Source organism: Balaenoptera physalus (genome assembly GCF_965194825.1).
Source record: "Balaenoptera physalus genome assembly, chromosome: 13".
Lineage (NCBI taxonomy): Eukaryota > Metazoa > Chordata > Mammalia > Artiodactyla > Balaenopteridae > Balaenoptera > Balaenoptera physalus.
The window spans coordinates 8,094,370-8,109,361 of record NC_138892.1 but is presented as its reverse complement, the minus strand read 5'-3'; the positions used below and the strand labels follow the sequence as shown (position 1 = coordinate 8,109,361).

At 44.0% G+C, this 14,992-nt stretch overlaps 1 protein-coding gene across 3 annotated transcripts; it reads left to right on the top strand.

Annotated features, from left to right (window-relative positions):
- Positions 1-652: 652 nt before the first annotated feature.
- RBX1 (ring-box 1) lies at positions 653-14,118 on the top strand (the record flags this gene model as incomplete). 3 transcript variants are annotated; one of them, XM_082420750.1, is made up of 5 exons in its annotated part: positions 654-812; positions 2,739-2,817; positions 7,520-7,590; positions 10,755-10,840; positions 13,927-14,118. In XM_082420750.1, the coding sequence occupies exons 1-5, from the start codon at positions 735-737 to the stop codon at positions 13,937-13,939; spliced, it is 327 nt and encodes a 108-aa protein (XP_082276876.1). In that variant the 5' UTR covers positions 654-734. The 3 variants fall into 3 exon arrangements, with proteins under 3 accessions (XP_082276877.1, XP_082276876.1, XP_082276878.1); XM_082420752.1 differs by having other exon boundaries at positions 748-888; XM_082420751.1 differs by lacking the exon at positions 13,927-14,118 and having other exon boundaries at positions 653-812; positions 10,755-10,844.
- Positions 14,119-14,992: the final 874 nt, after the last annotated feature.

Below are 14,992 nucleotides of genomic sequence, written 5' to 3'. Positions count from 1 at the left end.
AGCCTCCTCCCTCCACCTATTTCAGGTGGGCAGGTGAAGGCAGGGCTACATAATGCCTGCTCAATTTGATCCTGCGGAGGACACTGGAGGCGGGGGGCTCCAGCCTCCCCATCGAATCCTGAGTATTTCCCGAATTGGAATTAGGAAACCAAACGGTGCTTCAGGCCTCCCAGGGAGGGTAGCAACTCAGGCCGGGCTCGTAAGCGGGTCAGGATCTGGAAAGACCAGTGTGAGGTCTCGGGTTTCGGCAGCGGGAGGCGGGACGCCCACCCTCGCCCCTTCCCCAGAAGAACGCGACAAGGACCCGCGAGCCGGGGAGCTCCGCGGCGCCGGGGAAGGCGAGGCGGGGCCGGTGCTGCAGGTCGCGGCCCAAGCGGAGGAAGCAGCCGCCGCCCCAGCTGAGGGAGTGTGGCCGGGGGCTTCCCGGGGGAGGGCGACGAAAACGAGCCCTTTCGAACGTTTCCACCCGGCTCGCTCACTTCGGCCCGGCCCCGCCCGGCCCCGCCCCAGGCGCTCGGGCCACCGCCTCCTCTCCGCCAACGCTGGGTAGGTGGGGGTTGGGGGAGGACAGCGCCAGCGCCTTTAAGAGGCGTGGCCACATGCTCCGCCCCCACCTGCCCCTCGCGCGCCAGTGAGGGGTGGGGCGCGGGAGGAGGTGCCGGGGCGGGAGGGGGAGCGAGGCGTGCGCTGACGCGCAGGCGCAGTAGCCGGGCGACGCAGCGTGTGTTTCCAAAATGGCGGCAGCGATGGATGTGGATACCCCGAGCGGCACGAACAGCGGCGCGGGCAAGAAGCGCTTTGAAGTGAAAAAGGTTGGGTCTCGCCAGCGCCTTCCTCAGGGAAGCTAGAGAGGCGTGGATCTGGCTGGCAGGCCCGAGGATGACCAAGGCGAGGAGGAAAGGGCTTCACTTCAGGGCGTTCCTGGGACAGGGTACCACGAAAGGAAGCCGGGGGGCGGGTTTTAGGGTTGATCGGCGTGACTGCCGCCCACTGTCAGTGGCAGTGTTGGTTTCGTTAGGAGGCTGAGGGGCCAATCACGGAGGTGCTTATTGAGATACGCGGGATTGCGGCTTGGCTGCAGGAGCCAAGCGCCTGAGCTGTCACTGGAGTGGTGGAGGGGTGGGGAAGGAGAGGGTGGGGTGGGAGGAAGGGGGAGTCGGAGTGCTGCGGTGGGTGGAGGATGGGGCGGTGTGGCGAAAGCCGGGAACCGGAGGTCCTACCGCTTTGGAGGCCTCTGAGGACCCGGGCTGGCGATCTCCGTGCCCCGTTCCTGTCCGAAGCTTGGGGGTCCCTCTGAGGGACCCCGACCCGGTCCTCGCCTAATCGAGGCCTCCATTAGCCCTCTCTGGTCCTCGCCCCTGCCGAGTTAAAGTGTCTCGAGTGTAACTCTTGGCTCTTCTGAGAGGTCTGTTGGTTTGTTACACAGCCGCACCAGTCCTGTGGTCATATTCAGAATCCCGCTGTCCAAAAAAAAAAAAAAAACATGGTGGAATTTGTTAAAAAGAAAATGCGAGCCCAAATCTTGTGTCATTTAGGGAGGGTTGAGTACTAGTTGCGAACGACCTGGTAAAAGTGGGAAAGCAGAAATGTGGGACGTGTCTTTTTGCATGAAATGCCTTATAGTTGTTTGCCAGCAGTTTGGGAGAAAAGTGCCGATTCCCACCTAAGATAAAACAGATTTGTACAAAATGAAGACCTGAAATAGGGAAGATGTTATTCCTGGAACATCTGGCTAAACCCTGACAATATTCCCCCTCCTAGTGCTTTTTGGCGTTTCATTGTGGGCCCTGCATGCTCAGTTACAGCCAGCAGCCATGTTGAAGAATAGAAGTAGGATTTTTTTCCTCCAAGTTGAAGCTGTAGGGTGAAAAGTGCTGAAGAAGTTACTAGACACTGAGAATTAGGCTTGAAAGAGATGAAGATTTGAGAAGTAGCACCAAATTCGTGGATGAAAGGGAGTTTGGGATTATTTATAATTGCAGAAGCCAGAGGGTTGAGTTACTTAAATACTACTTTTAGATAAACTCTTATGGAAATTATCTTAACTGAATATAAGAGTCTGAGCATGTAAAAGTTGAAAACAGTTTATTTGATGATAGGAACTAAACAAAATCCTAGTGAATTTTAGAGTTTGTTGTGCAGTTATCTTGTAAGATTTAAGTGATGACCTTGTTCTGTGTATTGACACTGGGTACTGAGTTATCCAGCTTATCCCACGATTACCCGTTTTATGATCCAATCATCATCTTAGTTCATTCTGTTCCTTGTTTTCGACCTCCCCTCCCCATTCCTGCTTCCAAAGTCGCCTTGAAGAGCAGATATTTTTTTATGCAGAAATTGAGCTCTTCTGCAACTGCCAGGAGAACCTGCACAGTAATTCAAGTTTGTGATTATTAGACCTAAAACAGGCACTTATAAATTATTCCTGATTTGTTTGCATTGATATGGCTGACTAAACTGTAGGAAAAAATAAAATTAAAAGATGACATTCATTTCTGTATTTGTATACTCAGCTGTGTGGAGAATGGGTGAGCGTACGTGTAGGTTACTCTTGCTCTCTGATACAATAAATAAGAGTAATGTAACCTCTAGAAGCTCTTTTGTTTAGTGGTCCTTGTGGCCAAAAAGATGATAACTGCAGCCTGAAATCCTAGAGTGTCGTGTGTGTGTTCTATGTGTGTCTATGCTTGTGTTACAAGGAGAGTAGAGTGCATTGTTCCCCCTTTTTCTCTTTGCAGTGGAATGCGGTAGCCCTCTGGGCCTGGGATATTGTGGTTGATAACTGTGCCATCTGCCGGAACCACATTATGGATCTTTGTAAGTAATTGGAGGAGGATGGGAGGAAGTTGAGAAGGTTACAGAGATTGCGGCCATCCTGATGTGACCAGTTTTCTTCTTCACAAGGAGATATAAAAGTACAGTCAGAGCACTTGGGGTCTTCTGCATCTAGTCCATTGGCATGTTTGAAATAAAGTAGTTTTTTATGATGTCCTGCAGGCATACCCCTCTCTCAGAATAAACCTACTCAATCTAAAGATGACAAGGCCACCTTTAGAATGAATTGTGGACACAGAGGTACTATTGATTATATCCTCTCTGTTTCCCATCTTGTAACCAGACTCAAAGGCAAAAATAGTGAAAGAAAGAAAAATAACTTTGAGCTAAAATGTTCTGTTAGAACTAGTTTTTGCTGGGGATTTATGAAGAAAAGAAGCCTGTGTTTGGATTTTCAGCGTTAGCCCAAGTGTAGTTAAGGGGACATCACTGCCGACATCTAAATAGGCAGTTAATTGCTGTAAAGAAATTTAATTTAAATTTCCACATATTTCATTACACATAGTGGTCAACACATAGTAGGTTTGATTATAGCTGTTGATGGACTTAGTATCCTTGTCGTAATAGGGGCAAGAATGTTGATCACACCAGGGGCAGTCACTCTTCATCCAGTTACTATTTCATCCAGGTACTCAAATGGTTTGTTACTGAGGTCAGGAATAGGGCAAAGAAATTGCAACTTTCTAGAATTGAAATTATAACTTAATTTTTAAATGACTTACCTGCCTCTTCAGCTTTATCTTGAGCCACTCTCCTGCTTACTCTGGTGGCTCCTCTGACTTTCTTTCCATTCTTCAAGTGTCCATGCTCTTGTTTAGAGCCCTTACATATCCTGTTCCCTCTGCTGAAATGTTCTTCACCTCTTCTCCCCCTATCTTTGTCTACTCTAAATGTAAGCCTCAGTTGTGAGCAAATAACGTAATTTAAAGTTTTCTAGTACTCATATTAACAAAGTTAAAAGAAACAGATGATTTGTATTTTATTTATCCTACTATATCCAAAATATTTTTATTTCAACATGTAATCAATATTTTAAAGTGAAATATTTTACTTTTTTTTTTTTTTTTTGTACTAAGTCTTCAAAGTGTATTTCACACTTCCAGAGAATCTCATTTCAGACTAGCCACATTTCAGGTGCTCAATTCTCACATGTGGCCAGTGGCTACTTTATTGGGCAATGTAGAACTAACCCATAGTTGGTCTTCAGATCTCACCTTGAACTTGCTCAAAGATGTTTTCCCTGACCATACTTACATACACACAAACACAAGCTATGACAGTTCTGTTAAATATTTCCAAGACATCCTATAGTTTCCTTTGTAGCAGTCATTTAATTTAGTTGGTTCTTTATAATTCCATGTTATTTACTGATGTGTTCCTAGCATCTAGCATAGTGTCTCGTACTCTAATACTACTATATCTAGTGAGAAACTATAATAGGTTCTCACTAGATATTTGCTCAGTAAATAATAAAAACACAAAATAGGAGACTAGTCTGTGGTCATTGCAACTTGGAAAGCACAAATCAAATATTTTGTGTGGGAAAACAATCATGGCATGTGTTGGTAGTTTACTGCCCTTGGTTTCTTTGAGTTTTGACCCTGTTTACCTTTTCACACAACAGTCAAAGCAGATCAGCAGCTACCATGATGTTTAATGTAGAGAGAAGGAGCCCATCACAGAAAAACACATGCACAGTGTTAAATGTGCTAGGGTGGGGTTTTTGATTACGTGCTTGCCAGTTCCTTGCTGTGCGTTTTCACAAGGAGTTGTGCCCAGAGAAAATTTTACTTTCTTGGGGCTCTTTTCTGTAATCCTGACTTGTTTTTAACCTCTGTATTTAAGTCATTGTGTGTCTCTCTGGATGCAAGAGAATGCACTTCTTGGGAAGATGGTGACAGACAAAGGCCACTGATATTCTGTCTTCTCTTAGTGTTGAACACTTGAGGGGTCACTGTGGGCTTTTAGTTAGCCACCTGCTTTATCATATATTTTAAATGTCAGATGCAGAAGTAGAACACTGAATTCCTATAACAAACAGAGTATTTTCAAGTCATGTCTTATGTTCATTTGATGAATATTTATATCCTGGGCATTTTGCAAGGTCTAGGATAAAAGACCTGAGATCAGGTCTTTACCCTTATGGAACATACCCTTCTGTTTATTACAGACACTAAAGAGAAATCTGGTTGCTGCAACTGGGCTTGTCTTCCTTTCAAAAATAGATGAATTATGATGCATGTAAAAAGACACTTTTGTTAAAGATGAAAATAAGAATCTTGATCTAGCAGTGGCCATTTTCTAATAAATTGTGGTCTGGCATTAAATGAATAATTGTATACAGAGCCGTAAATAAACGAGTGACTATGGCTGTGCTCCAGTTGAACTCACCTACAAAGCACTCTTGGTCTGAAGACTTCCTCTTTGGAATCCAAATTGATACTATCTGTCCTACTATAGCTTCATACTTATTTTGCATTGCCCTATTTCTTGGTTCTTTTAAAGAACACAATCTGCTAGGTGTAATTTTCTCCATTGCCTCAGGTAATCTTGTTCCAGATGAAGGGGGCATCCAGAAGGGCTTAGACCCAGCCTCTGCCCGTAAGTTAGTCTTTTCCTAAAACCACAGGTCCATCAATATTTTCAAAGTGTGAAATCTCTTCACTTCCAAGAAGAAGCCATTGCTTCCTTAGCAGTCCTCTGGTTGTAATGCCCTTGTATTGAAGTATAAAAGTCCTCGAGCTTTATAAGTCACATAAAATAAACTTCTGCCTTTGCAGGGGTCTGATAGGAACCTGTTGTGTGCTGCTCTTTTGTCTGCTCTAGGCTGACAGAGAACAGTTCCTTCCCCTGTTTAAACAAACGACTAAACCCCAATGCTCAGCCTCTGGACCAAAAGCTTGAAAACATTTTATCTTTGAGAACATTTTACACTTGTATTTAGTAATTTTTCATGCCTTATCCCCTTTTATCTGACGTTCTGTATTGCAATCCTATTTCTCATCTTTTCTTCTTATTATTAAAGTATAGTTGATTTACAATATTATATTAATTTCAGGTGTACAACATAGTGATTGAATGCTTTTATAGATTATACTCCCTTTAAAGTTATTATAAAATAGTTGCTATATTCCCTGTGCTGTACAATATCTTTTTGTTCTTTGTTAGGAGTTTTCTGATAAGAATAACTGTACATTTTGGCCCCCATTCTCTCTCTATTTATAGAAGTGTTTTTTGTTTGCTTATTCAGGTACTGAGAGCCTACTTTGCGCTAGGCATAGAACAACAGCCCCTTAAAAATACGTAGACCTAGAAAAATTTAAACATGATAATGTACCTTGAAACAGTTTCATTACTTACTTAAATAATAATAATAATTGTGCCTCTTGCTTAGCTAATTTCCTAATACGTAGTCCTCATCTAAGTGAGAGGATCCAGCTTGAAGGACATCAGATTTTATCTTCTCTGCCATCTCTTTGGATCGGGTGCATTCACAGCCCCCATACATTCTTGACTATATGGCATAGGCCCTAGATTCTCCGCTTTTATCAGAAGGAAAACCAGTTATTCTCTTTGTAGTGTGAATCTGGGTGGCATAAGCAACTTCTGTGATTTCAGATCCTTTGCCTTTCATATTTTTGAAGGGTGGGGGAAAAGGCATTATGGTATATCTCTTCCCCTAAGACCAAGTGTATGCGTTAACATCTCAGCATTACTTTCGTACAATCTTACTGTTTTCCGCCTATGGAAGTTTGAAGTAATTGTCTCCTATTAAATAGTCTTTCCTGAAGCTTTTTGTTCTTCAGAAGGGAGACTCCATTTAGTTACCACCTTCAGAGAAAGCAAATTACACATTAGTAATTCTTGTTCGTTGAATATTTATCCCCAATAGAGCTTTACTCATCCTTTCTGGATCTCAGTCAGATTTTTTATTCTATTTCAGTTCCCTCCCTTCCCCCTCTGTGAAATTGATATTTGGATACATTTGCAGTAATTTGCTCCATTCACCAGTGAGAATCACCTCAGGGGCAATAAGTGTTGCTAAGTGGTAGCCCCGAGTCTCCTCTAACCCGTTGGCCTCACAGATCTGCTGTGTTGACGGTGTTTTAAGGACTTGAGTTTTGACGTCCTCATGCAGAGCGTACACTGCACTTCGCCACAGGCCTCTTCACCCCCTTTTACTTGCTCTGTCCCAGATCCATATGTCTGCCTGACTCCTTTAGGGACTAGAGCTTGTCCCCCAGCTAGGCTTTCATGTGGCAAACCTGGGTGTCGTAAGGGCCTGAGAGGAAGCATTCACCAAGAATAGAGATGCCAGTTCTCAGAACAGTAAGAGTTATGAGGTGGCTTTAAGAATTTACTAAATTTACCAGATTAGGAGGAATCACTGTCATTTGGACAAGTCAGGTTATGTTCAGAGTTAAAAAGTGCTCTTCCCTTCGTTACTCTGTTTTTGAACAAGGGGAGGGATTCATTGCAAAGCATGCTGTTAAGTCATATCTCTGCCTTCTCTATTCTTCACCCCTTTCCACATTCATTAAAAAAAAATTATGACTAATTAACCACTTGAGATTTTGTTCATGTTTATGCCATCACCACCAACCCCCACCCCCAGTCGTGTCATTGTGTCATCGTGCAGGTAGGGCAGCTGTAGGTGAAAAGGTTGTTGCTCTTGTTCCCACAGGCATAGAGTGTCAAGCCAACCAGGCGTCTGCTACTTCCGAAGAGTGCACCGTTGCGTGGGGAGTCTGTAACGTAAGGAAACATCTTTCCCTATCAGCATGGCTTGTAAACATAGTACCGCTTTTCCTGCTTTGCCAATCTTGAAACTAACTAGGAAAAAAATTACTAGCCCACTTTTCTCCCAAAAGGTATACAAATATTAAAAAAAAAAAAAAAAAAGATTTAAAAGCATTGTACTGTTCACCTGTTATAGGGTAAAAATCATTAGTTATTGCAGAGACAATAGTTTGTCTTAATTATAAAGTGTACCAACTTTTGTCAGCAACATTTTGGGGATTCATCTTTGGGAATTGCCTTTAAAGCCTATGGCACAGTCTTTGGAATATTCTGTTAGTGGAAATCTTTACTTTCGTAACACATTTTTAAAAGGCTAGGTGTCTTGCGGAACTAAGGTGAATAAATTGAGTGTCCGTGTGTGTGTGTGTGTGTGTTTTAGGTGTGGCAAATGTACTAAGTTAGGATTTGGGGTTTTTTTTTAATGTGGCTCATGCCAGAAATGTTTTGTGCAGCATCTCTGGACTGAATGTACAGCCTTCCAGGGAGTGACAGCTGTGAAGGATAATAGGCATCAAATATGTTATTTCCAGCACGTGTTAAAAATTCATCCTTACAGACATGTAGTCCCCGTCATAGGAGCTAAAATTGTCCTGTCCGGGCGTCCTGTGCCCAGGGGACAGAGGGCTCCCAGCATGACACAGGCCTAAGAAGTCAGACTCTGGAGTCAGACCATCATTCCCTGTCTCTGGGACTTACTTGCTAGGTGACTTTGGGCAAGGTATTGGCCTCTCTAAGCCTCGTATGAAATGGAGCTGATAGTAGATTGCATAGTGTCACAATCACAATGAGGTGATTTTATGTTAAAAAGTGCTTAGAGGAGTTGGGGGTTTTTTGGGACATGAGCCACCTATCTCCTTGCATGCCCCTGCAGTAAACCTTTCTCTGCTCAAAAAAAAAAAAAAAAAACAACTGCTTAGAACACCTCCTGCACGCAGTAAGCGTCTTTGTTAATAAATATAAATAAATAAAATTTGGGGTGGCTGTAGTTCCTGAAGAGAGAGCTATCAGTACTTTTCTCCCTCGGGTTGAGGCTCTCCTCCCAGCCCACACCTTGTGGGGCACCTTCTCCATGCTGTCGGGGCCCTTCGACAGTTTCACAGTAGCCCCTGGCCAAGGGACAGTGTTTATCATTTATGGGGATAAAGAATAAAGCTTATCGGTCCCTTTGCTCTCCCTGGCATCCAGGCGTATACTAAGAACCTTGTCATTTGTGGTGGAAGGAAAAGGATTGAGCTTCTCCTTAAATTCAGCTCGGGAGAGTCAAGCTCAGAGAGCCTGCCACCAAGAAGAGCCAGCAGGTGTGCCTGAAACCTTTGGACTAGTCCCAGGTTCTAGTGCTGGGTCTTCTACTAACCTGCTCTATGAATTAGGCAAGTCACTTAACTCTTCTGGGTTTCAGTTTCCTGTCTGTAAAATGAAGATAATACTAGCCGTCATGCTTGCTCGCCTGGGTTGCTGGAGGCTCCAGTGAGGTAGTAGATGTTCACAGACCGCCTGCAAAGTGTGAAGCACCAGGAAGTGTGTTCTGCGACTGCTCAGTGTACCCATTAATATGTCTTAGATGGTTAACAGGAAGAAAGCTGGGAACAGGGACATTCCGGGATGCTGTCACCAGCCCTGCAGCCTCATTTGCAGCCCATCTTTCCCTCCGTCTTCGGAGGTGGCTGGGGAGTACAGGACCCTGTACTGCTGCAAGGTGCCTAACGGGGCAGCTGGGAGGTGGAGAAGGGTGTCCTGAACGCCCGTACGTGAGCCTGTCCCCACCGCCTGGGGATTGAGAAAAATGCCTCCGCTTTCTGCCTTTTGGAAATTTTGTTTTTTCTCTTTTTCAGAAATAATGAGTTGTGTGAGCATCAGGAGGAAAGGGGTCTTGCAAGGGGCCACTGCTCTGGGAGAGTCTTTTTCCTGTTGAGTAACCCCAGTGCACTAGCCGTGGACTCTAGTGTTTGTCACTGAATTCTCTTTCTGTCTTTGTGCAAAGACAATTCACAGATGATAATCCACATTATGATTCTTAAGTTCCATGTATGTTTGGGGGGACACGCTGACCAGAGTTAAGGGCTGTTATTAAGCCAAGCCTGCCAAAGCTTTGATGGTGTGTTGGAGTGTCAGCACTTCTCCCCTGTCCCCACTCAGCCGACCCATCATGGCTCAGGTGAGGGGACTCTTGTTGTTCCGTCCGAGTTCGCTGCTCACACGAGCAGGGGCGGAGGATAAACGTCCATCGCAGAGGTGCTGTGGTTAGCGTCTGCACGTCATTAACTCGTACCAAAAAACTGCGCACGGGCTTTCCTTCTCCCCATATCCGAAGGCCAACTCCTCGCTCCCTGTCAGTTCCCAGTAGTCTTGGTACTTTTGCCCTTTTACTTCCTGTCTTGATCATGGAATAAGCCCTTCGACGCTCTTTCAGCTGTTTGCGTGCAGTGTGCCCATCGTAATACTTGCTTTTACCCTAATTTTTTATCTCATTCCTTTTTAAGACACAGTCTCTCACCCACGAAAGGCTCATTGAGTACCAGGCTGTTGTCATATCAGTACACCTATAAACAAATCGGGAAATCAAGTCCTTCGGAAAGAGTTGAGCTGGGTGTGGAAGGTCGGGGAAGTGCCCCTCTCAGCTCTGGGTGGGTGGCAGGGGTGGTGCACTCCCCACACTGAGTAGATGCCTCTGCTCCTGGGATTCCCTTCTCCAGGGTGGGGAGGGCAGCTGGGGACCAAGAAGGGGGAATGTTTGAAATCCGAGTGTGATCAGAGTGTGATCAAGGGCCTCCCTGCGTGAGTCCCAGTAGCGTAAGCCTCCCCTACAGGCCGCATAGGACCAGGAAGCCCCGCTCCATCTTCCCTTAGGGAAAGAGAGCTCACTGCTAGAACACCGCCATGCTTCCTAAATGCATTCTTCCTTTTGTAGGAATGACGTTTCTGACATGTTTCGCTGGACTTAGCCTCGTACCTAACCAAGGTGTAACCCGTTGTTGACCTCTTGTCTCCCATTGTGTGTTGCCTTCCATCACTCTTCTCCAGCCCCCGTGTGTAACTACCCCACTGCCTTGAGATGTATTGTCATGAGAGAGCTGAGCCTTCACAGAATTATTTTTAATAAAATGTATCTTTTCTTCCAGCATGCTTTTCACTTCCACTGCATCTCCCGCTGGCTCAAAACACGGCAGGTGTGTCCGTTGGACAACAGAGAGTGGGAATTCCAAAAGTAGGTGTCTCTGGATGTTTTGACGTTTTAAGGTTGGGCTTTGTGGTCAGTATCATTCTTGGACTCACGTCAAGCTGGAGGGTGCACAGTCTTAGAAGATGGAGACATGGAACATGCCTTGTTTTCATAAACTAGCTTTTGGTTAGTTAGACAAGGGCTCATCTATGTGGAAAATGCATAGGTGAATCCACATTAGAAGCTTGCAGCCTAGACTTTCCCAACTATCCAGGTTCTATGAAAGTAAAAAATATGAGAATTTGCAAACTATTAAATATTTCCAAAATCACATCAGTAATAAGGCTCCAGGGGCTAACTAATGTCAGGTGTCTTTGCTTTGGGCTAGAATTATATCCACCTATCATGTTTCATTGGTTTATCTCATGCTGATTAATTCTGATACAGCGTTTATGGCTATCTCAACTAAATCATTATTGTCGTGGCTGTTAGTAGTATGTAAATAAAACATGACATGTAAATTTTCAAAAGTTCAAGTGGTCAAAGAGTATACCACAAAAGATGAGTCTCACCTTGTTCTCATCTCTTTCCTGGAGGTGACTGTCAGCAGCAGCTTCTTAGCGGCTTTCCCGAGTGTCCCTGTATATGTACTTGAATGTATTTGGATATACATGTAGAATTTTTTATATCTGTAGTAGTAATTCCTAAAAAAGGAATTTCTGATTAAAGAGTATGTATGTTTTTATTTTTGATAGTGTCAGATTTTCCTTTCTCAAGAATATGTACTAATTCACAGTCCCTACAAACAGTGAAGCAGGAGGCTCCATTCTCCATTTCTTGCCAATGTTCTGTTATCAAGCTTCTCCATCTTAGCTACTGACAGGTGAAAATTAATATTCAATTGCATTTTTTAAAATTTTCAGTGAAATTGGGCTACTTTTTATATATTTTATGCCTATTATATTTTTGTGCGAAACGCTCTTTTATCTGTTGAATTTTCAGTCATTTTCTTGATCAAATTTTTAATGAAAAGGGAGATTTTTACTTAAATATGAGTTTTGACTAGCAGAATATTCTTATGTTTAAAAACCAATAAATAGGGTTCTTTAGTTTGTGAAATGTTTACAAATCACTTATTGGTACAGTTATTTTGTTTTTTAGACTTGATTATTTATTTTGGTAAAGAATTTTGAAAGTCTTGTGAGATGCATGTTCATTTTTTAAGAAACCTGCCAAATACTCAATATCTTCATACCATCACATTCCTTTCAGCAAAGTATATGCTAAGTAATGTGTAAGATATAAAAATGTATGAGACAGTCCTTCCCTGTCCTTGGGGAGCTTGCATTCTGAGTGGAGCCATGACAGGTAATACATGTCAAGGCAGAAGCACTGTTCTAAGTTCTCAAGAGGCCTTTGTAATTGGCTCTGCCCTGGGGCAGGCTCCAGGTTCCGTCTTGGACCAAAACTGTCTCACGTAGCCCATTACATGTGCCTGGGGCTGAGCCTAAGAAGTGGGGGGTGTAAAGAACCCTCCTGTTGGGCTTTGACACTGTCACTGTATCCAGCTGGTGACTGCCTGGCCATGGTTATCAGTGCACTGGGAAAACAAATTCATAAGAAGCAAATTTCAGCATGCTTTAATCTGACGGACAACTTCCGTGTTATTCTCCAGCCCACTAACACACCCCGGAGCTCTACCCTGTGAGGACTTTTTTAGACAATATGTAAGTGAATTGCTTACATGAAGTGCTTAAAGAATCTAGTAGCCCTTCAGGATGATGGAAGCAGTGATGCAGGGTTCTAGTGCCCTGGTTTCCATCCATATAACAAAGTATTTTAATCAGAGGTGAACTGCCCACAAAGAACCACAACAAAAGATTACTAAGGGACTTACCTGGTGGCACAGTGGTTCAGAATCTGCCTGCCAATGCAGGGGACACGGGTTTGAGCCCTGGTCTGGGAAGATCCCACATGCCGTGGAGCAACTGGGCCCGTGAGCCACAACTACTGAGCCTGCGCGTCTGGAGCCTGTGCTCCGCAACCAGAGAGGCCGCGACAGTGAGAGGCCCGCGCACCGCGATGAAGAGTGGCCCCCGCTCGCCGCAACTAGAGAAAGCCCTCGCACAGAAACGAAGACCCAACACAGCCAAAAAAAAAAAAAAAAACACAGAAATTATTATTTTTTTTAAAAAAAAAGATTATTAAGTAAGATAATAATGAAGGATTTTGTGTTCAAGAAATCCATTTAGGGACTTACCTGGTGGTCCAGTGGCTAAGACTCCACGCTACCAATGCAGGGGGCCTGGGTTTGATCCCTGGTCAGGGAACTAGATCCCGCATGCCGCAACTAAGAGTTTGCGTGCCACAAGTAAAGATTCTGCATGTGGCAATGAAGACCCTGTGTGCCGCAACTAAGACCTGATGCAGACGACTGAATAAATAAATAAATATTTTTTAAAAAAGAAGAAAAATCCATTTATATGTGGAAGAAATTTCCTGCCCTTGTTTATAATCTTGCTAGAGCCAACTTTTGGCTTCTGGGGAAATCAGAAAGGACCTGAGATCCATACCTAGTTTCTCTCCACAGTTCTCTTTCTGCAGTGCTGAATGGACTCAGGGCTATAATTGGAACTGGTGATAGATTTTGAAATTGAAGGCTGTTCAGTTACTGGTTTCTGTATTTGCCTTACCCTAAACTTGCCTGAGGACTGGAGTTGAGGTGAAGAGGCCACCACAGGTAGGGGAGGCCAAGAGTTCTTGCTGTCTGAGCCACTGCCTGGGACAAACAGGTGGAGCTCCCTTTAACAACCACCAGCCCTGACTTCTCCCTCTCGCCTCCCGGTTACTGCCGGGCATCTGCCTGGTAACTGGAAGGAGTCAGGCTGGTGCAGCTGAGTCCGTGGTGGGGCGGAACCGTCATAAGAAGGGGGAGATAAGTAAGATGTTACAGGGGCCAGTAAGATGAAAGGGGCAGAGACCAGGGTCGTAACCCGGTCTTGGCACACACTTGTGGTCACTTACTTCTTTTCAAAGTTTTAACCAAGTTTGCGGATATATTTAAGCAGGTTTTATAGTCTCAAACAGGAAATTACTAAGGAATTAATTAAATAATTTACCTTGTCTTTCAGGTATGGGCACTAGAAAAAGAGAATTCTTCCGTCAAGCCTAACTGTTTCATTAGCCATTTAATGACTTGCCCTCCTGTTACTTAATTATAAATTAGATAGAACCGTGTTTTTTCTGCTTTGTCTTTTCAGTTTGCTATTCCTGCACCCATATTGTATTCTGTGTCAAATAAAATCCAGTTGGATTCTAGAACAGATGCCGCCTCTTGTGTATGTGAGAAAAGTGAACATAAAGGGACCCCTCTTTCTAGGTTGGAAAGCCAGCTTTTGAAAGTGAGATGTTTGTTCGTTAGAGCCAGAGCAGAGTTGTCCTGCGAGCGCGTCTCTTGGTCACGAGGAAGCCTGGTCCACAGCCCGGCTACTGATGGCAGTCTTGGGCAAGTCGCCTCTCTGCTCCGAGCTCTTCCTCTGTAAAGTGGCTGCCGAGGACTAAATGGCGTCACGTGGGCACAGAAAGAGGCTTTGTGAACTGTTAAGAACACTATACAAATGTTAACTTTGTGTATGACATGTCGCTTTCTCTTCTTAGTTTAGAAAAGTAAACTTGAAGAAATCTAATAAGTAATCTTGGCTGCCAAAGGAGTAATCTATGAACTCAAGTTGGAAATCGATGTCATTTAAATTGAGTTAACAGGAGAATTCAAGTTTCCTTCCCCACCACCACCCTTTGCAGTTTGTTTAAAATGCCTTGGCCATGGAAAGAACTGCCAGGTCTAATACTAATTCAATGGCTATATAGTCTTTAACTGAGAGGCAGGTTAGTTTACTGCAGTGGTTCTCAAAGTATGGGCTGAGGACTTCCGAGGGTACCAGAAACCCTTTCAGGAGGTTCGCAAAGTTCCTTTTCCGACTGCATGACTGTACGAGGCCAGCTTTTCTTTATATCCTTCAACCAAAGCAACGTATTGAATGAAGAAGCAGAGGTGAGAATCCAGCTGTCTTCTACTAAGTCGGATATAAAAGAGATTTGCAAAAATGTAAAACAATGCCACTCTTCTAATTTTTTGTTTTGAAAAATAGTTACTTTTAATAAAGATATTTACGTTAACATGTGATGGGTTTTTGTTCT